Below are 26558 nucleotides of genomic sequence, written 5' to 3' on the forward strand. Positions count from 1 at the left end.
AAGCAATTATTTAATATTTTATGATGATTAATTTGCCTCTGCTCACAGCGTTATAATCCAAATAACATTTGAGCACTTAGATCCCCATGTTAAGAGTGAAGTTATTTATTTTTGTCCTGCAGCTGTTAATTGGTGAAGGAGGATGGCATCTGTTAAAGATCTGCTCATGGACTCACTGAAGGAGCTGGTAGATAAAGAACTGGAGGAGTTTCAGTGGCACTTACAGAAAGATCACAAGGGTATAGCAAAGTCTGAAGTGGAGAATGCAAATAGGTCAAAAACAGTGGATAAGATGGTGGCGTGTTTTGGATCAGAAGAAGCTGTGAAGATCACGGTCGGCATCCTGAGGAAGATCAATCAGAATGAGCTGGCTGAACAGTTAGAGAACAAACACAAGGAAGGTAATTTTTAAATCATGGTGACTGTAATGTGATTGATTGTTTACCAGTGTGATGGTTTAACATAAACTTTCGTCTTTGCTGAAGTGATTGTGTGATTTGTGTTTCTCAGTGAGCATTTCTCTCATGGCTCAGGCTGACGGCAATACGAACACATCTGTCCCTTATGGAGCTAATTCAGGTCAGATCTAGTGTAAATAACAATCACTGTCTGTAAATGGAAACAAGAGAAAATATAATTGCAGCATCAATTAAAGGGCTAGTCACATCAGCAGCAGATTTTATACAAATATATAGAATAAAACAGTGTATCCCCATGGACACTCAGTTTACAATAGTATAAAAGCCTTTAATAAACAATTGTATCACATTATGATAATTTGATTACTAAAGTTAACCAATAGATGGCACTGTCATCAAACTGATTCAGTATCATCAAGGCATGATTACAATCACATATGCAAAGGTTCATTTAAAGGGCTCATCGGATGCCCATTTTGCACAAGTTGATATGATTCTTTAGGGTCTTAAAAGTCTATAACATACTTTGGTTAAAATTTCTCAATGGTAGCGTAAAAAACACCTTTACCCTGTAGATAAAGCTGGATCACGAATGATTTGTGCGAACATAGACGCGTTTAGGCAGATTGGGGATCGGTGCATTCACTTCAAAGCGAAAGTAGCGTTAATCCTCTGCGTCTTCAGCGGCTCAGATGTCAGGAGTAAATGACGATTGCTATATTCATTATTACATCCAACAACAAAGCACCTCAATCGCTTAATCTGAGACATCTTGTCTTCCCCTGCACTGGAGTTGACACAATGGCGGTCGGACTATTCACAGCTCACTCAGTTCATTTAGCTCACTCAGGGTGGGTCTAAGGTAAGACGGCCTTGTCAATCAACTATCGTGGGAGGGGCCTGTGCAGAACTATGTCATTCTGACAGGAATCTTAGAACAGCCTGATTTGAGAAAGGGGATTTTAAAATAGGGATTTAAAAAAAAAACACTGGGTGGATTTTTATAATTATATGATGGATGTGTACACACACTTCCAACACACATTTATGTTCAAACAACTTGAAAAGTGAATTTTGCATCCGATGACCCCTTTAAGCCAGTCAAAACGTGTAGTAAATACAGCCTAGATTATGTGGAAACCATTCATCAGCTTTTGTTAACATTGGTCAGCATGGCCTAAAGATGGTCTGAATCAATCTGGCAAGAACATAAAAAACATTCAGAAATTGTAAAATTGAAACCAAGTTGTTAGGGATGTATTGTGCTGTTTTCAGCAGTATGAACCGAATCAGTCTGCATCAGTTATTTATAATGATCATGTCGATATGAAAAAGTATTTGTCAATTTTGTTTAATGCTTTTTTGTCAATCTTATTTATTTGTTTTTAATTATAGAGCTGCAAAACTTCTTGAAAACTCACAAAAACAACATGAAGAAGAAAGCAAAATATATTTTTGAGGGCAACCAAGAAAATGACACAGATCTCAAGGCTGTTTACACAAAACTGTTCATCACAGAGGGAGATATGAAAGATGTCAATCAGGAACATGAGATTCAACAGATTGATGATGCTTTCAAGAAAAGAAAAACACAGGACAAACCAATCAAATGCAATGATATATTTACTGAACTGAGGAAAAATAATGAAGAGAAGATTGTGCTGACCAAGGGAGTCGCTGGCATTGGAAAAACTGTCTCTGTGCACAAGTTCATCCTGGACTGGGCAGAAGGAAACACCAATCAGGATATAAACTGTGTGTTCCTGCTTCCATTCAGAGAGATCAACATGATTAAAGACAGAGAGGTCAATCTCCATGAGTTTCTGCTGAAATTTTATCCTGAATTGAAGAACCTGGAGAAATCAAAGCTATATGAGGAATATAAGCTAGTATTTATATTTGATGGACTTGATGAGAGTCAATTGCCATTGAACTTTAGCAGTGAAACACTGATCACTGTTGAGGAAAGAGCATCTGTGGATGTACTGTTTACAAATCTGGTCAAAGGGACTCTGCTTCTATCAGCTCTCGTCTGGGTGACATCACGACCAGCAGCGGCCAATCAGATCCCTCGTCGGTATGTGGGTTTGTTCACAGAGGTGCGAGGATTCACTGATGAACAGAAAGAGCAGTACTTCAGAAAGAGAATCAAAGATCCGAGTATGGCCTCTAAAATCATCTCACACATTAAAACGTCTCGTAGTCTCTACATCATGTGTCACATTCCTGTGTTCTGCTGGATCACGGCCACAGTACTTCAAGATATTCTCATTGGGAACAATGCAGAGAACATCAGCACAACACTGACTGAAATGTACACTCACTTCTTGCTGATACAGATGAACATGAAGAGCCAGAAGTACGATGGAAAAGAACAAAGACAATGTGCAAAGCTCTTACATTCAAATAGAAAAATGATTCTGAAATTAGCCAAGCTAGCATTTGAACAGCTAAAGAAGGAAAGAATTGTGTTCTATGAGGAAGATCTGAAAGAATGTGGTATTGAAGTGAGTAAAGGCACTGAGTTCACAGGAATGATTGCTGAGATCTTTAAGAAGGAAAATGGACTTTATGAGACAAAGGTCTTCTGCTTTGTGCATCTGAGTGTTCAAGAGTTCCTCGCTGCAGTGCATGTGTTCCTCTGTTACCTGAACAAGAACAATCGAGAGCTTCAGTTTTTCTTTGAAGATTCACAAACTACAGCCAGACAAAAATTTCATGACTTAACAAAGAGGGCCATTGATAAAGCAATGCAGAGTAAGAGAGGACATCTGGACCTGTTTCTGCGGTTTCTGATGGGAATTTCACTGGAATCCAGTCAAAATCTGCTTAAAGGCCTGATCACACACACTAAAGATACAAGTGTGAGCATCAAGAAATTAAGTGCACACATTAAAGAATTACAAAAAGAGGACATCTCAGATGAAACTTCAGTCAACCTATTTTACTGCTTACTTGAGCTCAAAGATCATTCATTATATGAGGAAATAAAGAGCTACCTCAATTCAGATGCACATCCAGTAAGAGATCTCTCATCTTCAATGTGCACAGTGCTGACCTACATACTGCTGATGTCAGAGAAGGTGCTGGATGACTTCAACCCAAAGAGATTCACCTCATCATCTTCAAATTTCAAGAGACTCATCCCAGCTTTGAGATGCTGCAGAAAAGCACTGTGAGTAATTTAACGGACTGCTGTTCAATCAAACGTTTTGTTCTATGTCACAAAATAATTAAATGTCAAAATTCTATGAAAAACATTTTCCTGCCTTGATTTTAAATTAAAGGGTACAAGTTATCGCAGAAAAAAACAAACATCAGAAAAATAATCTGACTAAACGTTCTGTTTTGTTAGATTTGATGGCTGTGGTCTTGATGAAACATGCTGTGAAACTGTGTCTTCAGCTCTACAACTGTCAAACTCCCATCTGACAGAGCTGGACCTGAGTAGCAATGACCTGCAGGATTCAGGAGTGAAGCTGATTTATGATGGAGTGAAGAGTCCACACTGTCGACTGAACATACTGAGGTTTGCCAATCACATTAACTGAATCACTATTAGGGGTGTGCCCTAAGCATGAATCTGTATTCATAAAGACACGGAAAATGAATAACACATTCTATGGAGCCAATGGGACATGGTTAGCCACTTGCTAGCAGTAGTCTGTTACATTACAGTTCATAATATTTCACTCTGGAGTCTCCAGAAGTACAAGGTGTCAAGGTGTTAACTTTGCTTGGGTAAAAAAATCCTACAAAATGACCCTCACTTAAAGGGCACCCATTATGAAAAAAATCACTTTTACATGTTGTGTGAACATAAATGTGTATTGGCAGTGTGTGTACACAACCACCCTATAATGATAAAAATTCACCCGCTCCTTTTTTTTTTTTTTTAAATCCTCATAAATCATAAGCAGTGTCTCAGAGCAAGCCAAACACAGAATCTGTAAAATGTGACGTCACATTTTACAAGCCCAACCCACAACTGTTGACAGACACTGGCATATTGGCAGAGACCCCACCCTGAGTGATTCTGCCATGTTTATCTTCATGTTGGAGCATTTAAAAGCAGCATTCAAGTAATAAATGTCTTCTTATTAAAGCTATAGACGTGATTCACTCCAGGGCAGTAAGTGATTTTCTGCTTTTATTTTATTGTTTGGCAGAGGTGGACAGAAGTAAAGTATTTTTGCTCTACTTTAAAAAGTACTTAAAAAGTATCTGTAGTTTATTGGAGTGTTTTTCTTTAGAAAACTTTACTTCACATCATTTCAAAGCATAATATTGTACTTTTTACTGCACTACGTTTCATATCAAATATAATTTAATACTTAATTATATTAGAAATCTATTACTTTCTTTCATTTACTCAAGTAAAAGTAATATCAAAGTAATTCAAATATTTACTTAAGTACAACAAAAGTACTACATTAAAAACACTTTACAATGGCTTCTCGATTTTGGGGCCGGCTGGGACACGGGGGGCGCTCTCCTGCGAGAGGCTCGACGTGCCATCCTAGATGTTGCTTCAGCACGGGGCGGAGCAGCTCTAGAGGATGCAGGAGGGCGCCCACAGCGACGAGCAGACTGAGGCTTGGCCTGCAGCAGGCCCCATTTTACACCCCGCCATGTGCTTACTTAGGAGAGAGGACTCTCTCAACCACAACAGAGTCAAGAACAACCTCAGAGTTTCAAGAGATTGTAACTTCGACCATCGAATGGAACCATCCAGACACTCTTCAGAAGCTTCATGAGACTCTTGTTCCACAGCCAAGTCAAATGCAAGTATCGTTCCTTTCACCACACAGAGGTTTGTTGTAAGCTATCGTATACTGTGCTTTGAATTAGAGACCGATGCTTCTTTCAGATGGTCAACTCGACCTACTTCCCCCTGTTTCTGTCCGGTTTCATTCATCCAGTCTCACTTACCCTTCCCATGTACCACGTATGCGTGATTTGTGTGTGTGTGTGCGCATGTGTGTTTGTTTAGACTAGTTATGTGTTTGTGATTTAGTTAATAAAACTTTGTGCACAATACATATGAGTATTTGTTTCTGATTCCCTGCTTGCAACAAAGTCAATTTAACGATTTTGATCTTGTTACATGCTCTGAGTAGTACTGTACCGTAAAAAGGGTATTTCTCTTACCTTGGAAATTAAGATTTCTTTGAATTCATAAATCAATACTGAGCGTTCGCTAGACAACCTGGTCAATTGATTGTACTGTAAATACTGCTTTATCAAGCTAATTCTATTAACTTATCCAAATATTATAATTAATTATAATGAGTTATGATTAATTATTAATATTCCCCCTTTGAGCTAATTTGCTACACATACAATTACTTTTTTACTATTGCTACAAATATACCCATGCTACTTATGACTGGTTTTGTGCTCCAGGGTCACATATATTTTTTAATATATAATTATGTTTAATAATAACTGACCAGTGGTGTAAGAGGAGCCTGCGCATTACTGCAGCATGGTTATGTTAGTGGATATTACAAATAAAATTCTCGCAATGCTTAAAAATACGTCTTGTCATTTATTTTTGAATCCTTTAAGCAGGCCTAAAGCCTACATTTACAATAAAAAAGTCTGCATGATGAAAAGTTATTTTTTTAATCAAGTATGAATATGCATATCACTTGTCTGCTGGGCATTTCGGCCTACTTAAATGCATCCAATTCTAAACCCTCCTATTCTCACCTTTATTCATAGGGTGGGGGAGGTGGAAGGTTGCCGGTTTACAATGCACACAACCGACCCCACTCTCATAAATTTCAAGGGTTGTGAAACCTAAGTTGTAGGGGGTTGGGGGGCCCAAACATTGTCTTTTGACTATGTCTTAACCAACGGACAACCAGGTGAGACACAGGGCCCACAACTGATCTAAAGTATCCAGATCCATTCTCAATGGAAAAGTGCCCAAGCAACATTGCTCAAAAAAGTTGCCCAGCAATATTGCTCAATAAGTTGCCCTATGTATCATTAGCCTAAGAGTGTTTAATTTGTCGACTTACAATTCCTGTTTAATGTGATAGTTTCGTCGTAGTGGCCGTAAATATTTGATATGGATCCATCACTAATTTAGGTGCACCTCGGTGTCGGACAAAGAATAGAAGAATGTGTTCAACATTTATTGACAAGCGGTTATGATGAGGTGAGCGCTGGTGATCGCGGCCACGCCTCTCTTCTCATGCCCGCTCTGTGTGTCTGCTGGACAGCAACTAAATAAATTATGCTGCCATTTTACTCCATTAACTGATCGTAGATGAAGGTTTTAATCATGGGTTAGACATGTTTGTGTGCATTTTGTTTTGTGATTTGACCGGAACGAATAATCTCCGCAACAGTGTTGCGATAGATTTTTTGTCTTTATCACTAAATCAAACAAACGGTGATTGAGACCAATGATAATTATATTGTATTTAAAAATAAAAGATTGCCATTAAAATGTCTTCTCAAAGCTGTTTTAATTACAAAATTTAGTAACTGATTTCAAACCCCTTTTGAGTGCGAGTAAATATTTGATTTTCTCGGTGCAGTTTTCATCACGCTCTGCTGTCATTGTTTGCATGTCTAAAATTTGCTTGCGAGTTAAAAAGTGACCAAACTATTGGGTCTTTCATTCTTGCACCTAGTTGTACTGTCCACTGGAATACAGCTCTACTTCAATTCAATGTTTTCTTACGAGTTGAAAAGTATGTCAGCAGAACAAACAACAAATTTGTGGGTGCGCGGTGAACTACAAAAAAAATTAAAAAAAGATTTAAAGAGATTTACTCGCACTGCACATTTTGAAATCAATTAATTTATTTTTGCAATTAAAAAAAGTTATGTTATTTCCAATCATTTATTATACAGTGAATAAACAGCTTGTGAATAGTGTAGCAAATTAGCTCAAAGGGGAATATTAATACTAATATTCAGATAAGTTAATAGAATTAGCTTGATAAAGTAGAATTTACAGTACAATCAATTGACCAGGTCGTCTAGCGAACACTCAGTATTGATTATTTATGAAATCAAGGAAATCTTAATTCCCGGTGTAAGAGAAATACCCTTTTTAAGGTACAGTACTACTCAGAGCATGTATCAAGATCAAAATTGTTAAATTGACTTTGTTGCAAGCAGGGAATCAGAAACAGCTACTCATATGTATTGTGCACAAAGTTTTATTAACAGGGGGAATGAGGCCGAGTTGACCATCTGAAAGGACCATCAGTCTCTAATTCAAAGCACAGTATACGATAGCTTACAACAAACCTCTGTGTGGTGAAAGGATACTTGCATTTGACTTAGCTGTGGAACGAGAGTCTCGTGAAGCCTCTGAAGAGGGTCTGGATGGTTCCATTCAATGGCCGAAGTTGCAATCTCTTGAAACTCTGAGGTTGTTCTTGACTCTGTTGTGGTTGAGAGAGTCATCTCTCCTAAGTAAGCACATGGCTGGGTGTAAAATGGGGCCTGCTGGCCCTGTGGGCTGCAGTGGAACTGCAGGCCACAATCCAGAGGTGAAGATGCAGAGACTGCTGGGAGCGGGGAGAGGGCATTTCCATGATGGTGAATTCCAGGGTTGAGTGAGGATGAACTCCAGTGCTATTAGTTTGAATGTTTGTGGTCAAGCGCCATCTCTCCAGGCTAGGGAGATCGCACACGGCTCTATATGTTGGGGCCTGTCGGGCATGCCCGCATCAGCTCAGGCGCTCCGTGAGTCGCTCCACACGGGCAGCAATCAGAAGATTTAACAGAAGAGAGAGGCGGACCTGTGTGTGAGCCCTTTAAACTCAGGGAAGAGTCTCACCTCTCAGGATGGCTTGACCAATGAGAAAGGCTGAATTTCCAAGCGGGAGGCTGGAAATATTGGGGAGGTTTTGGTTTCCCTGGTAATTTGAGCCCTTTAGGCTGCTCTTTCGGGGGAAGGGTCCATAGACCCTCACAGTTTGCTTGTTGAGTGAGAGGGTTTGCTGGATTATTCATTAAATATAATGAATAAATGTGTGTCTGATTAGTCCACTCCAAATGCTACAATAGTCAAATAACGTTATTTACTTTAGAAAAGACAACAGTATAGGCTAACACAGGGCTCCTCAAATCTGGACCTCGAGATCCACTTTCCAGCAGAGTTTAGCTGTAACCCTAATCAAACACACCTGAACATGATAATCAATGTCTTCAGGATCAGTAGAAAATCACAGACAGGTGAGTTTGATCAGGGTTGGAGCTAAACTCTGCAGTGCATTGGACCTCCAGGATAAGATTTGAAGAACCCTGGGCTAACATAAGTTAAAGAGTTGGAGCAACTGGTGACTGATTTGTATTTTTGGTACTTTTAATATAAATTCTTTCAAATTCTGTCAGTTTTGTAGCAAAATAAAAACAATGTGTGCTACAATTATAGTGCAGTATTTTGTAGTATTTAGCAAATCTTTTAATTGTACAAAATAACTCGGTCAAATACAAACACGGTTTACTCAAAATCAAAGACTTTTGAGAATCAACTTAAAATAAATGAGCACATTTCACTAATAATATTAAATTCGTTGTGTCATAGATTAAATAATTTAGGAGATTTTACATGATTTATTCAGGTAGATTCCTTTAAAAAAAAAATCAAGCCTTAAAAACTACTCAAAAATATTATGTGTAATATTGTTACCATAATTTAAGAAGATGGCTCATGCCATTTTTTTTTTTTACAGTGTGTTTTTCATGCTCTTTAATATGACACATATCACTGTATTCGCCTCAGTTAAATCCGCATGTAATTCAACATTCTTTTCAGTTAATTGTATTGTTCTTTTTTTTTTTTTTTTTTGAAAAGCACAAAGCTTATTGCTATTATTGGGGGGCACGCACACAACAAATAATAGTGCATTCGAAGATGGGAAATTTTCAAGCATACTGTCCCTGCTGCGAGTATATGACACATGCTATGATTTCTGCTAATAATCCAACATTCATTCAAATCAGTTGCCAGGCCACAAGAATTTCTCCCGGTACTCCCAATCTGGGCCATTTGCATGTGCAATACTCTCAAAATATTATAACTTTAATTTCTAATTGCAACGACTTAATTCTTGTAATTTTGACTTTATTCTCAAAATATTTAGACTTTATCCTCATATTGATACAACTTTATTCTCGATATTTTTATTTTTTTCCCCAAAAATATTATTTTCGATTTTTCTTTTAATGTGGTACTAAAATGCCGTTGTACATAATGCACCTTTACACCTACACCTTTATTCTCAAAATATTATGACTTTAATCTAGTGCTGGGCATAGATTAATCTAGATTAATCTCATCCAAAATAAAAGTTTTCGTTTATATAATATATCTGTGTGTACTGTGAATATTTATTATGTGTATATAAAGACACACACATACAGCATATATTTTGAAAATATTTACATGTATTTACATGTATATATTTATATTAATATAATTTATATTATATATAAATATATTTAATATATAAACACAACACATTTTTCTTAAATATATACATACATGGGTGTGTATTCATATATACATAATAAATATACACAATACACACACATATATTATGTACACAAAAACTTTTATTTTGGATGAGATTAATCTAGATTAATCTATGCCCAGCACTACTTTAATCTCATATTGCTACGACTTTATGCTCAACAATAGGGCTACGACTCTATTCTTGTCATTTTGATTTTATTCTCAAAATATTATGACTTTAATCTTGTAATCTTATTTCTTTTTTTTACTTTATTCAATTTTTTTAATTTTACGTGGCACTAAAATGCCATTGTAGATCTTGTCTGGGAGTTTAACTACAGTATTTGCCGTCTAGTCGTAGCCAGTAAAGCATAATGTTTTATTAAATTTTGGCCAAATGAAAGGAAAACTGTCAATGGTTTAAAGAAATTAAAGTGTTTCTTCAAGTTATATATTTATATTTATAAGTTATGTTTGCTGCAAAAATACGCTACTATAAAATTGCGATTTTAGGAGGAAAAAAAAGATAAGTCACACATACAGGTGCATCTCAATAAATTAGAATGTCTTGGAAAAGTTAATTTATTTCAGTAATTCAACTCATATTGTGAAACTCGTGTATTAAATAAATTCAATGCACACAGACTGAAGTAGCTTAAGTCTTTGGTTCCTTTAATTGTGATTGATTTTGGCTCACATTTAACAAAAACCCACCAATTCGCTATCTCAACAAATTAGAATATGGTGACATGCCAATCAGCTAATCAACTCAAAACACCTGCAAAGGTTTCCTGAGCCTTCAAAATGGTCTCTCAGTTTGGTTCACTAGGCTGCACAGTCATGGGGAAGACTGCTGATCTGACAGCTGTCCAGAAGAAAATCATTGACACCCTTCACAAGGAGGGTAAGCCACAACCATTCATTGCCAAAGAAGCTGGCTGTTCACAGAGTGCTGTATCCAAGCATGTTAACAGAAAGTTGAGTGGAAGGAAAAAGTTTTGAAGAAAAAGATGCACAACCAACCGAGAGAACCGCAGCCTTATGAGGATTGTCAAGCAAAATTTATTCAAGAATTTGGTTGAACTTCACAAGGAATGGACTGAGGCTGGGGTCAAGGCATCAAGAGCCACCACACACAGACGTGTCAAGGAATTTGGCTACAGTTGTCCTCTCCTGAACCACAGACAACGTCAGAGGCGTCTTACCTGGGCTAAGGAGAAGAAGAACTGGACTGTTGCCCAGTGGTCCAAAGTCCTCTTTTCAGATGAGAGCAAGTTTTGTATTTCATTTGGAAACCAAGGTCCTAGAGTCTGGAGGAAGGGTGGAGAAGCTCATAGCCCAAGTTGCTTGAAGTCCAGTGTTAAGTTTCCACAGTCTGTGATGATTTGGGGTGCAATGTCATCTGCTGGTGTTGGTCCATTGTGTTTTTTGAAAACCAAAGTCACTGCACCCGTTTACCAAGACATTTTGGAGAACTTCATGCTTCCTTCTGCTGACCAGCTTTTTGAAGATGCTGATTTCATTTTCCAGCAGGATTTGGCACCTGCCCACACTGCCAAAAGCACCAAAAGTTGGTTAAATGACCATGGTGTTGGTGTGCTTGACTGGCCAGGAAACTCACCAGACCTGAACCCCATAGAGAATCTATGGGGTATTGTCAAGAGGAAAATGAGAAACAAGAGACCAAAAAATGCAGATGAGCTGAAGGCCATTGTCAAAAAAACCTGGTCTTCCATACCACCTCTGCAGTGCTACAGACTGATCACCTCCATGCCACGCCGAATTGAGGCAGTAATTAAAGCAAAAGGAGCCCCTACCAAGTATTGAGAAGGCCAACAATTCACTAAAAATGTTTTTTTTTTTTTTTATTGGTCTTATGAAGTATTCTAATTTGTTGGGTTTTTGTTAAATGTGAGCCAAAATCATCACAATTAAAAGAACCAAAGACTTAAACTACTTCAGCCTGTGTGCACTGAATTTATTTAATACACAAGTTTCACAATTTGAGTTGAATTACTGAAATAAATGAACTTTTCCACGACATTCTAATTTATTGAGATGCACCTGTATGTCGCATTTTGCATTTAGAAATAATATTTAACTTTAAAAACAGTTATAGGCTATATTTCTCCTCACTACTCAAATTGTCTAAAGATAACAGTATTCAGGCTATATAAATGTTAATTTAGAGTGAAACTGAAGCCCTCTTTCATTCAGCACAAATCCAAATGTTTCCATATTCACCAGATTTTGGATAGTCGCTTACTTCACTCGCAATTTTGGTCTAAAATGTCATTAAATAATTTTCAACCAAAAGAAAGGTAAAAAATTATTCAGAGCAACATCATGACCCACACAAAAATCCCCCCAAAAATATTACAGCCACAGTTTTAGAAAGGAATTTTGGTAAACACTTTACAATAAGGTTCATTAGTTAACTACATTAGTTAACATTAACTAATAATAAACTGCACTTATACAGCATTTATTAATCTTTGTTAATGTTAAATTCAACATTTACTAATACATTATTAAAATCTTGTTAACATTAGTTAATGCACTGTGAACTAACATGAACTAACAATGAACATCTGTATTTTTATTAACTAACGTTAGCGAAGATTAGTAAATACAGTAACAAATGTATTGCTCATGGTTAGTTCATGTTAGTTAATACATTAACTAATGTTTAACTAATGAACCTTATTGTAAAGTGTTACCGGAATTTTTTTATTTATTTGGCATTGGTATTGACGTTTATAAATAAGAGTTTTGGCACACCTGACTGAGTGGAATTGTTCTAAAATAGGGTTTTAATTCTGACATGATAAATTAGACGAGGGCTCATGTGTCTTGTAACAGACCCAAAGTGTGGCAGTGCATTTCACACCTAGGCCTTCAGTGGCGTCCTACATGAATTAATCCACCTCTTAATACCATCATTATGATGCCACGGCTATAGACACCATAAATATTACACAGAAATGCAGTAAAACAGGGCACTGTATCACAGACAGGTATCTTATGTAGCAAGAATGAATGCTATTACTAAAGCTAGAAACCCAATTAACACAATTCAACTAGTTGCCACACCTGCACAACGCACATCATCTCTGAGGCATTGACAGCACAAAATGACACAATTATAGTCCACCCGATGTTTTTACATACATTTATTAACTCAAACGTATTTATACCTTACAGTTAACATGGATATAAAACAAATAAGGCGATTACATGCGTTTTGAAAGTTGACCTAACAATTTAATGAACTCTTACTGCTTTTCTTCTTCACGAGTCTCCCCGCTGGTCTTGCCAGTGCGCTGTGGGAGGAAAGTACTGGTTAGCACAACTTTACCGGGAAAGTGAGCAAGAAACATTAAAATAATTCATACAAGACGATGAAGAAAAGCGTATACATGTATTTTAACGTACCCTGAGGAAAAGACAACTTAATACAACTCGACTCGTGAAACTGAAATATTCTTACAGAAACTTAAACCTGGCTTTATATCTTGCAAATAACACCAGAATACAACGCATAAAGCAATAAAAATGTTCAAAATGAAATTTAACCTACCATACTCTAATTGTTTTTCATCTTCACGAGCCTTTCACAGATTCGGTGCTGAGGAGGTGTGTGGTTGTTTTTCGCAGTCATTTATGCTACCTTCACGTGCTATCGGAATTATTGTAAATATGAGTTTCCCAATCGGAAATTGGACGTGAACGCCCTCTCAAGTCGTATTTACTACTGGGAAATTTGGAAATAATTTTAATACCTGAGTTTCCGAGTTGGGCTGGTCATAAACTTTAAACATGGTGGAGGTGACAATCATTGCTGCTGTCAATGCTGTTCTCACAACAACTATCCTTTTGTCTTGTCGCTAAAGTAGTGTATTTATAGGCTAGATATGAACGATCATTTGAAGCAAATTGTATGTTTTATAAGCAGTGAAAAAATATTTGAGCGAAATTCCAGAATTGTCAGCAAACTGCATGTATAGTGCGGTGAATGTTTATATGATTGTCAACCAATGGGATGCTACATTTTATTCTTTCCAACATTAAAGCACTTGAATACGACAAGCTCGTAATCATGACTTCTATATAACTCCCATGTGTTACCAATAAAGTCTAATTGCACTATTTATCACAAACATACACTGCAGATTATAAACTATATAAATGGTTAAATTCACATTAATATCACTTTTTTTGTTCTTTACACAGGCTGTGTGGGTGTCATCTTACTGGTCGGTCCTGTGAAAGTTTATCTTCAGCTCTACAATCCTCAAACTCTGTCCTGAGAGAGCTGGATCTGAGTAACAATGACCTGCAGGATTCTGGAGTGAAGCTTCTTTCTGAAGGACTAAGGAGTCTAAACTGTCAGCTGAAGATACTGAGGTTTGAGTTTCAAATACTTGGTTAATTCTTTTGAATTCTTTTGGAAGTTAATTACAAAAAACATACACTGTAAAAATTTATTCTGTATGTAATTACTGTGTTCTTCTTGTTCAGATTTTCCATATGTAATCTCACTTCTCATTCTTGTGAGAGTTTGTCATCAGTTTTACAATCCTCAAACTCTGTCCTGAGAGAGCTGGACCTGAGTAACAATGACCTGCAAGATTCAGGAGTGAAGATTCTTTCTGATGGACTGAAGAATCAAAACTGTCAGCTGGAGATTCTGAGGTAAATGGTTTTCCATAAAATAATTAACAAAATACTACCACAATAAATGGCCAGGTGGCAGGTAACTTCTTATAAATTCCAACAATGCATGGTTTTGAGAATGTCACAGGGCTTAGTGTGATTATCAGATTGCAAAGTTTGTAATGTAATTATAGAAATGTACGATTATATGCATATTCGATATAGGAGTGAAGTGTGACGCCTGTTTCATACATACTCCATTTGCAGTGCTTATGCAGTGTGTGTTTTTCTCCGCAACCATGTTGATGGATTAGGGCTTTCACACTGCATGCGGTTGCGATCCGGCAGTGAGTTCCAGGAGCAGTGCACCTGCAGCAGTGCAGCGTTTCCACACCAAGTCTATTTTTGCTGTGCCGCATGTAATGAATTAAAGTGACCAAATTTTTTGCGGTAAAATATGAACATAGATTGACGCGAAAATATAAATTACACCTAAATGCATATAATTAAAGCCTACTGGCTTTCGTGGAGGTACAAAAGTTATTTATGAACCGTAAAATTGTTTTTATCAAAGATTTAAATGCAAAACAAAAGGCAAGAGGGTGTGACTGTTTGTGTCAGTGGTAAGTTTTAAATTCACTGTTTTTGATAGCCTAATACTTTTAAACATAAGGTAAGTAGACTGTGGGCTTTGTTTAAATGTTTTGCCACTTGCTTGAGCAACTTTATGTATAAATGCTCATTGAAAAACTCATTGAATAAAACATTGCTTATATTTATTGCGTTTAAACGTGAATAAAGCAATGAAAGTTTGTATTTCTGTACTGTGTAAAAAGAGAATCACAATGCTGAAGAACTATTTTCAGTAACAACATTTATCCATTAATTCAATTTCAAATCCAAATGTTGTGTTTGTGGCAAACAGCTGCGCACTGCAAACGCATCCTGTGTGAAAGCACAATTATTCCGTGCTGCTTCTGCACAGCATACATAACACACAGACTGCATACACACTGCAGATGAAGTATGTGTGAAACAGGCATGACACTGTATTCACTGAAACATAAGAAACCCAAGAATCAGAGCAATTCAGTTTGCAGTAAATATTGCTCACATGAGTTCATCTCTGCTAGCACTGTGGATTTGAAAATTAAAAATGCACCAAACATCTTAATAAATTTGTAATGATGACTGTTTATAAATCTGTTGAAGCATCAAGAAGCTTTAAGGTTGTTCATGGTTTTCTGATATATAAATTATTTTATATTTTTATATACATTATGGAATAATAAAAGCTCTATTTTTAAAGATTGAAAGCAAAGATATTAAGAAAGCCATTAATATTAGTAAATATTAGCAATTTTACTGTAAATATATACTGTATATGTAATATATTTGAACTATTTGTAAATAATATATATATATATATATATATATATATATATATATATATATATATATGTGTGTATATGTGTGTGTGTATATATATATATATATATATATATATATATATATATATATATATATATATATTATTTATTTATTTATTTTTTAAATATGTGCACATTCACTCTTAAATGTTTGCCTAATAACTTTGGCCAATTACTCTTTTAGAAGCAGCGGAACAGTTTGTGTCACTGGATATTACTGATATTACTTTGCTGTTTGCTGTTTCTGTAAACAAAAAAGTGCCGCCTTTTTGATTTGATTGGCCATCACAATAATTTCAACTTTGAAGAGAAATGTTAGACTGCCGAGGCCTAAAAACTTTTTGGCATCAGAACAACAAACTTGTTGATGCGTAATGGAGTGCAGCAGAGCAGAATGAAGAATATCAAATATTGTTGGATAATTTGTCCATATCTGAATATTGGTGAGGATGTGTGCTGCTCAGTGGCTATGGTGGTTACGGTCCTGGGCTGAAGTGAAGTAAACAATGTTTTTAGTTTGCACACATTTAAATATGCTGCTCTCAATGAGTGGAGTTAAGCACAAAAATGACTCAAATCATTATCCAGAAGTTGAAAAATATTATTGGTCATTGCAGCTAGAAGGGATGCTTGAACAAAGTCTGAGCAGTCAAATGACTGAGAATTAATGCTGAGGTCTGAGGGCATCCTAATATTGAGCACATAAGTATGAATGAGGCTTGTGTGAATATCATGTTTCTATGCTTCTACCTCTCCAGTGCATTGCTTGGTCATCTTTAAAATGAAATAAAAAGATTTTCAGTACACAAACATGCTAATTACACATATTCATAGTCTGTTCTGTCACTATGAATATTACACATTTGACCCGACTGACAAGCTCAGAAGGACAACAAATGCATCACATTTATTTTTGTGTAACTTGTACATCAAGTTTGTGTCTACCAAACCTAACCTAACTTACTTTTTATAATTGAGCAAACACTGTGCAACTCACCAACAGTGGGAGATGTAATACTCTGCTGTGGATTACGTAGCACCACTCCACTATATAAACTATGTAAGTGTATGCAAATGCACTGGCACAACAGCCAATGGTGAGATGGCCCAATATTAGCATGAATTTAACAGTAATTTTAAAGGGGTCATGGATTACGATTTCACCTTTTTTTTTTTTTTTTTTTTTTTATTAAAGAATAAGAATATCAACAGAACTTGGCAAACAGTTGACTGGTCACCTTTGCATCTTTACATAGATCTTATTAACAGATACATACAGAGGTCAAATTACAGAACATAAAGACATAGACACAATCCATTTTTCCCAGTATTGAAGATATGTGTCCATCCGTAATTTTAATGCAAAAGTGATTCTTTCCATATTTTGTACACTGCTTACAATGTCCAACCATTCAGACTTTGTTGGAGGTTCAGACTAGAGCCACTTTCGTGTTACAGCTTTCTTGCTGGTTGCTAATAGTATCTTTAATAAGTACTTGTCTCTCACCATCAAATGAGCTGGCAAGTTACCCAAATAAATTGTAGAAAAAGAATAATCAATTGCATCATCAAAAATATTGTGTATTACTTGTGTTACCTCCTGCCAATATGGCTGAATGGTTGGGCAGCTCCAAAATACATGAAAGTGATCTGCTAGTTGTTCCCCACATTTCCTCCAGCACAAACCACTACCCGTCTGACCATTATATAGTGTTATAAAGTATCTAATAAGGTTCTTCCAGCAGAATTCTCTCCACATACCAGAACTAGTAGAAGTAGCCTGAACAGAACAGATATTCAACCACTTTTCTTCTGAAATAGCAAGACTGGCTTCTCTCTCCCATTTTAACCTAACCTCCCTAGTTGAGTGTTCTTTATTGGACTGAATAGGTAAATAAAGTTTTGAGACAAGTTTCTTATTATCCTTATTTTTATAGACATCAATAAATAAATCTACTAAATTGGGGTCATGCTTCTCCAAATATCTTATTTCACTGTTGAAATAACTCCTGGTTTGCAGATACTGTACCTAAAGAAATCACATTTTTCCAGACCATACATATCAGAGATCTCCTGATAACTATCTAATTCTCCCTTTGAGGAAATTGAACTAAAAGTAGTGATGCCAAGCCTATACCAAGATTGAAACTTCCCATCAGACTTTGCTGGTTTAAAGTCAGGGTCAAAAGTGACCCATCTCAGTAGTCTTGACTGTCTTTCAAGTAAAGGTGATTTACATTATTTAAACCAGATTCTAAATGGAACTTTAGTCCATTGATTTAAACTATTAAAATACTGTTTATTCAAAGTTTTGCTACCCAAAAGTGATTGCAATGGTATAGCTAGCTGTGAAATTTCCAGATCTTTCCACTTTGCTATATAATCTGGGTTACCACAGCACACTAATGATCTTAACTGAGCTGCCTTGTAATAGTCTAACAAGCAAGGCAGTGCTCTACCCCCTTTCTCTTTAGACAGTTTCAGTGTTTTAAATTTAATTCTTGGCCTCCTTCCCCTCCAAATAAACCTTGAAATCCACTTATGCCATTCTCTAAATTGTTTTAGAGGAACTACAACTGGTAGGGATTGGAAGAGGTATAAGAGATGGAGAAGCATGTTTATTTTTATTGTATCTATTCTATTATGCATCTTTAAGGGCAGCAAGTTCACCTTTTTAACTTTAATTCTGTCAGGACCACTATTGTCAAAATTGACTGACACTAAGCATACAGTTTGGATTGGTGGTATGGTTCTGTTCGGGGCAAGAACTCAGCCTAGCATGGATAAGAGCAGGGAGAGCAGCAATAACGCCCCCCCCAGGGAAAAAGAATAGAAGCAACACAAATGTATTGCAGATATGATTAATGTTCAATAATTTAATGTATACATTTTAGAAATTAGCCTGATTCAAAAGAGAATCAGAAGGCCAGATTCTGACTGGATGAGAGGAGGAGTCGGGAGTGGAGGAGGGTCATTAGCTATTGAGCAACGTGAAAGCTGCTGATAATACTGAAGGAAAGCTGAGATAGGCGTCTTATTTCTATAGGTAGAAAGAGTCAGCTGATGCAAGCTTGACTAACGTGACCTGCCAGAACTGATGCTACGCTTGATTGAAGGTCCTTGCACACTGAGTCTGAAATTTTCACGTGCGTTTTTCCGTATTCGTCATCCTTTCCTATGAAAATGCATACTACGGATGCGAAAACGCAGAAAATCGAACCTGATCCGAATTTTTTAAAACGGATAATGTGATTGACACAACGTGAGGTCGTATTTATTTTTTAACGTATGAAAATTTTGGACTCAGTGTGCAATGACCTTTAGTGTGTAATGTGGCTGTTTGATATGGGATGATTTTAGACTCAAAATGATTAATAGATGCACGCACAATTATTCATGTACTGCATGGCTGTCTGTGGAATTCGGGATTAAATGATTGTGCAGCGATTTGTACAAATACAGACATGTTTGCAAATAAAAATGTTCTGTTCTGTGTGAATACAAATGTTATAGTTTGTATTAAAGTATCATAATTTGTGCATGTAGCGATTAAAATGTGTATTTGTGGATCAGGCAACACGCGTGCATTAATTCACGTCTCTTCTGAGTCGATTCTATTTGATTCATTTGAATTTTAGCCTTGCACAATCCACACACTCACAGCTCGCGATCCACACATAGCTGGGTCATTCTATAATTAGGGGTACATTTCAGGTCAACAAAAAAGTGAAGAAATCAGTGTGCTTTTCTGCAAAATAATCTAGTCGTTTCCATAATATACCCCCATATTGTTCTAAATTCATTAGTTGCCAAGCTTAAGCTCAAATTACTTTTTAAATATTTAAATGAAAATAAATATTTGATTCATTGTTTTGTCAACTGTGTTACAGACAAAAGTGGTGTCATAGAAGAAATAAATGAAGTACTACACATATGATAAAACATTTGTTTGAAAGTTATTGAGTCTATTCACCAGGGTTTTGAGGTTGTATGTCTAACTGATTTAAAAATATGAATTTTAAACTGAATAACGGATATTCTTTGGTATACTATCATCAAGGATGGATATTTTTCAACATAATTCTCCATTACACTGAATCTAGAGTTATTCAACGTCTTTATGTAATACTGTTCACTCTAGAGATGTCCTTTTTATAATTTTTATAAAAACTTTGCCTACAATTAAAGATTTATGACACAAAAATCACACGTAACACAATTGACAGATAAAGTAACACAGTTGACAGAAGTAACACGGTTGACAGGATGCATTAGGAGAAAAAGAGAAACCTTTCTTTAAAATAAAACCTTTTTATTTTGACAAGTGTCAGCAACAAGTAATTAATTAACTCTCTTGAAACAATGGAGAAAACAAACAAAAACTTTAAAAAATGCTGTTAATACTACATTAGTCTCATTCACAAAACAGTCCTTTCCAACTCATCCTACTTGTAGTCTATTTCATCTTCCAGTTTCTTTTGTCCTTTCGTGTTCCTTTTGATTTCTGACAGTTCACATTTCTGAGATTTTGGACCATATGTCTCTGTCGATCTCCACATGATCTCTACGTGAGGTCACAAAAGTTGGAGGAGGAATCATCCTGATGATGTCATCATGCAAATACCATAGGACATCATCCCGTGTTGGCCAGAAAAAGCGGTTGACTCCAATCCGGTGCATACATTTGACTTCGACATGCGTTTCAGTCACCTCTTGAATAATGCCAGGATAAATATCGTCATCATATTTGAGAGAACACCACTTGCCAATGATGTCTGAGTTTTGCCAAGAAATTTCAGGCAGGTCTTCACTGTTATTCTTCTGTGTGGGTGCTGTTGCCTGAACCTCAAAGGTAAACGTTTTGGGGTCATCACATTGACACTCCAGGGTCTGTCTCGTTGAGCAAAGGCAGCTCACATCTCGGTAACTGATTTTTCTTGGGGTAATTGTTACCACTTGGTGAATGCGCATGGTTGATGGTACCACCGGGAGACTATGTGGCATATTCTTTGTGGCTTCATCTACATTATCCTCATTTATGTAGAACAGTTTTACTGAGGTCTGTGCATCCACCAGTGCATTGAAGAAGATCTCAGCATTTGGGATGCCTTTCCCATGGCTGACAAGTCGGTCAGCAGTCCTTTTGAGGAGGCCTCCAACTCCATCTGGAGCACCCTTGCCGTGGCTTGCCTCAAAAAAGTTCCAGGTGCCTGCTTTGAACCCATATTTCTGCAGCTTAGTGCAAAACATATAGAAATTGCCTTTTTGTCTGTATTGTGTGCATGGCCCATCGCTGAAGAAATGCACCACAGTCACATTGGGATAGGAAGCCTTGACCAGATCGAGGATTGGGGAAAGATGGGTCCATATGGCTGCTGGGCCTTTCTCTTTTGATGAGCTGATTGTGCCAAAGCACACATGTTCTTCCACTCCACCAACATGTAGAACTCCAGTGTGAAGTGTTGCCTGCTGCTGGTTCGAAGCGAAGTGTACAGCTTGTATTTCAGAGGAGTACTTACAAGCATAGTTTTCTGAGAAATCTACATCAATTAAGCATTCATGATCTTTCATACTTCTCCTTAGTTCCTGGTGGTAGGTGAATTGCCGTTTTATGTTAAATAGATGTCTTCTGAAGTTTTTAAGTTGGCACTGGAAGAGCTCAAGCAGGTTCTCCAAAGTCGTCTCCGTCGTCTTTTTCACTGTTGTTTTGACAGACACTTTCTCCTTTTCACCATCCTTGTTCTTTTTCTCTCTGAGAACATTCTCTGTTGTCCACTGTGTGAAAAAAACACTTGCTTGCAAATCCCCCTCAGTTGCAACTGGAAAGTCTCTAACTTTGCAGTTGGGACATTCATTGTACAGTCGTGGCCATCGTGCTGTGCTCTCCAAGAGCAACTTTTCCCAACCATCCAAGAACAGTTTAAATGATGAACAATGCCTTTTACAACATGAAGGAGCACCTTGCCATAAGGCAAAAGTGATAACTAAGTGGCTCGGGGACCAGAACGTTGAAATTTTGGGTCCATGGCCTGGAAACTCCCCAGATCTTAATCCCATTGAGAACTTGTGGTCAATCCTCAAGAGGCGGGTGGACAAACAAAAACCCACTAATTCTGACAAACTCCAAGAAGTGATTATGAAAGAATGGGTTGCTATCAGTCAGGATTTGGCCCAGAAGTTGATTGAGAGCATGCCCAGTCGAATTGCAGAGGTCCTGAAAAAGAACGACCAACACTGCAAATACTGACTCTTTGTATAAATGTCATGTAATTGTCAATAAAAGCCTTTGAAACGTATGAAGTGCTTGTAATTATATTTCAGTACATCACAGAAACAACTGAAACAAATATCTAAAAGCAGTTTAGCAGCAAACTTTGTGAAAACTAATATTTGTGTCATTCTCAAAACTTTTGGCCACGACTGTACATGCAGTCCTTCAAGTTTGAGTCACAGCATATTGACTCTGCCATGTTCTCCAAATCAGTGCTTCCAATGAGTCTGAGAGAATGTAGCTTTTCTACAAGAAAACAGAGATTCTCATGTACCTTGCAGAGGCAGGTCTCTCTGTCTGCAATGGATGGCTGGACCACCCAGAAGGGCCGCATACGGCAGAACAAACTGTAGCAAATGCTGTTGTTGGGGCTCTCAAGGAGGAATTTCCTATGCAGGTTTTTCATGGTGTCATTTAGGAACCTTTTCTGTTTCTTTATCTTTCCTCTTGTTATTGTTTGCGCTTTTCCAGCTGTTAGGCGACTGTTGTCATCCCTTGTCCAGAAGGACATAACTTTGTCATGCTGTTTAAAACATAGGGATCTGTACTTCATCTTGTTGGAGATTATGGATATCTCACAGTGGTTCTGCTGTTTTCTCGAAATTGCTAGATTCTCCTGAAATTTTTTTTTCAACTTATATTTTTTCAAAATTCTTCCTGACACTACAGCTGCAATTACCTGTCTAGATTTCTTGTGTTTGGTAGAGGCGTACTTTTTGCAGATGTTGTCCACTAGGGCATCGTGGAAAACTAACGTTCTGTGCTCTAGCCACAGGAAACCTTCCTAAAAGGCGCTTGGTGATTCCCTCAAAGCCTGAATCTCCCTGTACAATTTTGACTCCCTTCTCTGCACTTTCTTCCTTCCAGCAATTCTCTGTCTGAAATCATACACAAAGCATTACTTCATTGATCATGTGTTTTCATTTATGCTCACTGGACAGAATAAGGATGACCAGCAATTACTCTAGTCTTTTCACCATAATTTCATAATCAAATCTATTGTTAAAACTATTTCCTGCATGTTGTTCACAAAACCTCTACCTTGACATCTGAGGCTGTGGATCAACTTCAGAACTCAGGGGTGGAGTAACCTGGTTCTCTATCACTTGCTTTCTCTCTCTGGACTGGTGTTGGGCTTTTCTCCAATGTGCTCATTTCCTTCTCTTCTCCCTCTCACTTAAATCTTTCACTGTCTTCACCTTTCCTAGCTTTTTGTCCTCATGCCACGTCACTCTATGTTTTTGTAAATACGCAGCCCTTCTCTCAGGATCAGCATCACACCGAGCCCTGTACTGGTGCTGCTTCTCTGCAGCAGATAACATAATTTCCCTAAAACAAGATTAAGAGCACTTTATAGTTTTTCAACCTTGCTTGATAGGGATCACATTAAATAAATGTCAGCAGAAACCCACCATTCCAAACCATGAAATCATATAAAAATGAACCATACTTCATGAAATCCTTGTTTGTTGATATATGTATATTTCTGGAGATAATATAGATTTTGCTGAAAAGCTATGGAATGCTCCTTTAATCGAGTGTAATGATTTATTCAGTGCAATATATAGATAATATTATAGTGTTAAGATTAGTTAAATTAATCCCTTAATGTGAATCACATGTTTTTATAAAATAACTATTACTATGTAATTACACTTGTTCATATTTTACCATGTCATTCCTGTGTTATAACAATAGTTAATGTATGTTTTTATCAACAATACTCAATATAGGCATAAACTATGACAAGAAACCCAGCCAACATTGTCAACCGTGTTAATCCCTGTCAACTGTGTTACACTTGATGGGTAACACAGTTGACAAGTAACACAGTTGACATTTCTTCCATTTTAGAGCCTTGTGCTAACTGTAGACCTTGAACATGTCCCCACATTACCTTGATCAACTAGTGTTTTTATACATTTTATCTACATTTTTGTAAATATAATATCTAAAGTAAGTACACACGACCATGTTGATAACACAGTTGATGAGCAATTCATCTACTCTGTGTAGACAATAATAATGATTAAAAATTGAAGAGGAGGAGTAGAAACTTACCACACTGTATTTAAAATTCCCGCCACTGAAGGTCGTGACATCACATGATGTTGGACATGTGACTTTGGAACAAACCATTGCTGATTTATAGGGGTTTTGTCAATGGGTAACACAGTTGACAAAGATTTCTCGGACACACACAAAGTTAATAATTTAATAGATATAAACAAGTGAATTAGTTTTTAAAATACATTTGCCTTGTTTTAATGATTATTTTTAACAAATAATGATGAAAATAATATACAAAAACATGTATTGTAGTGTTAATTTGAAAGGCAAAACTTGACTTTTAGCAAATCGGACAGCACAAAAACTGTTATTTCCAGTACAGCATATGCATTTTCTCCTAATTAACTTTTGGAACTGGTTGACTTTTATGCATGAAATAAAGAGGAATGTGCCCAAATATAAAAGTGATCATTGCTTGAAGTGAATATTCAGTAAAAAATGATAAATACAACCAATGGACTTGAAATGTACCCTTAATTATAGAATGACCCAGCTGAGCCTAAGAAAATCAGCAACCACTAGATGGCACTAGCCCCAGTCACATGTGCGCATTCCATTGTGTGTGGTTTGTAAGGACTTAGTTCAAATTCAGAGGGAATCAAATGGGAATCAGATCTGAACGATCCGGTTCAGCTTGATTAAAATTGATCCAAAATTTATAGCTTACATTTCATCAACTAGTCGTCCATCTGCCAATGGGGTAAGAAAAAATAATCTTATTTCAAACAGTAAAACCTTGTCCCCTCCTGGTGCTCCTGATATCCAGTCTGGGCCTGAACTACAGTAATGTTAACCCTCTGGGGTCTAAGGGTGTTTTGGGGGCCTGGATAAGTTTTGACATGCCCTTACATTTGTGCTTTTTTCAGTTGCTTATAAACATATAAATGGCTAAAGTCTTATATCACTGTAAACAGCACAAACTGGGCTACAATAATATGTTAGCAGCATTTATGTACATGATTTTGTTTTTGAGAAAGAAACGTTTATGCGTGGTTCGTGAAAAACTAAAATTTTGAAGTCACTGAAATAAGGCCATAAAACACATACAGAACATTTGTTCACAAGACTTTTGAGAACTGGATCTTGTAGCCTAGAAGATTTGCTTCAGAACGATATGTAAATCATCTTGTTTACTTGCTCACAGAAAACAATATATTGATTTAAAGATTCTAAGTCACTTTTTGAGTAAAAAGGGTCTATGCGAGAGGGTGTGACTCACACCTGAGAAGACAAAGGCCCGCATAATGAGCTCCATAATGAGCCATTCAGTCAGGTGTGTGACTGAGAGAGAAGAGTTACAAGAAAGAATGTGAGGAAAAAATAAATGTGTATACGTATAACTATCACATAAAATAATTTGAGATTTACTTGTGAGTGCAGTTAAACAGTTTATTAGGAACAAACAAACAAATAAACAACAGAAGAGTCAAGACATCGTGGGTGCAATATCCAAAATATCCAAAACAGTGGCAGGAAACTGGAACCCAGGAAAACAGGAGACAGCAGAAACTGCATGAGAAAACACAAAACAGACGTGAGCAACACAATGAACAGACAAAGACAAAGCAAACATGGTGACAATACATACACTACCAGTCAAATTATTTAAACAGTAAGATTTGTGTAGAACAGTAACAGTAAGAAGTGTCTTCAGCTCACCAAGGCTGCATTTATTTAATCCAAAGTACAGCAAAAACAGTACATTATATTTATATAATATATAGGCCTACATATTTTTACTATTCAAAATAAATAAAGCATAGAACATATAACTATCCTCACTTCGTGCAACATTTAAATGCAATGAAAGGTTGCCTATCATATTTCAAAATGTTGCACTCGATTTCACACATTTTATTCTGGAGTTATAGTTTGGGAAACGTTCACCTAGTAAATGCCTTCAACTTTGTCACAACAACACATTATCGAATGCCAATAAGAAACATTACTTACTCGGTATAAAGTATCTCCTCCTCCGCGGCTCCAGCTACGCACGCGCTCTGTTTGTGAGGTAAACAAAAGCTTTTTCCTCTCAGCGTGTCTTCTGAGGTAAATACAAGGCTTATTCCTCTCAGCGTGTTCTTCCAAAATTGAAAAGTATCCGAGATGAATGCGTTGCTGCTTTGTTTATGGTGGTGTGGGCGTTTACATGCTGCGTGGCTCGTGTGGAGGTTTGTAATAACAATAGCTCGAGCGGCGCGTGGGCGTGACCTAATTAGAGA

General features: G+C 36.9%; 2 protein-coding genes across 4 annotated transcripts in view; one reads left to right on the plus strand and one right to left on the minus strand.

Moving 5' to 3' along the window:
* LOC131538709 (NACHT, LRR and PYD domains-containing protein 3-like) overlaps nucleotides 1-26558 on the plus strand; it is a 54117-nt gene that overhangs the window by 13750 nt on the left and 13809 nt on the right. For all 3 annotated transcript variants that reach the window (XM_058772759.1, XM_058772760.1, XM_058772757.1), the window contains exons 2-7: nucleotides 123-401; nucleotides 511-579; nucleotides 1815-3594; nucleotides 3775-3948; nucleotides 14143-14316; nucleotides 14431-14604. In XM_058772759.1, the coding sequence (XP_058628742.1) occupies nucleotides 143-401; nucleotides 511-579; nucleotides 1815-3594; nucleotides 3775-3948; nucleotides 14143-14316; nucleotides 14431-14604 (2630 nt within the window). In that variant the 5' untranslated portion in view covers nucleotides 123-142. The remainder of the gene's footprint in view (nucleotides 1-122; nucleotides 402-510; nucleotides 580-1814; nucleotides 3595-3774; nucleotides 3949-14142; nucleotides 14317-14430; nucleotides 14605-26558) is intronic.
* On the minus strand, nucleotides 20240-25097 carry LOC131538729 (uncharacterized). The gene is made up of 2 exons (XM_058772793.1): nucleotides 23308-25097; nucleotides 20240-23144 (listed from the first exon to the last, which is right to left on the minus strand). The coding sequence occupies exon 2, from the start codon at nucleotides 22050-22052 to the stop codon at nucleotides 20508-20510; it is 1545 nt and encodes a 514-aa protein (XP_058628776.1). The 5' UTR covers nucleotides 22053-23144; nucleotides 23308-25097; the 3' UTR covers nucleotides 20240-20507.

The sequence above is a fragment of the Onychostoma macrolepis genome, chromosome 04 (genome assembly GCF_012432095.1).
Source record: "Onychostoma macrolepis isolate SWU-2019 chromosome 04, ASM1243209v1, whole genome shotgun sequence".
In the NCBI taxonomy this organism is placed as follows: Eukaryota; Metazoa; Chordata; class Actinopteri; order Cypriniformes; family Cyprinidae; genus Onychostoma; species Onychostoma macrolepis.

Bases quoted from the DNA above. Each gene is read 5' to 3' on its own strand.
- LOC131538729 (XM_058772793.1), bottom strand. From the start codon at position 22,052: ATGGGATTAAGATCTGGGGAGTTTCCAGGCCATGGACCCAAAATTTCA.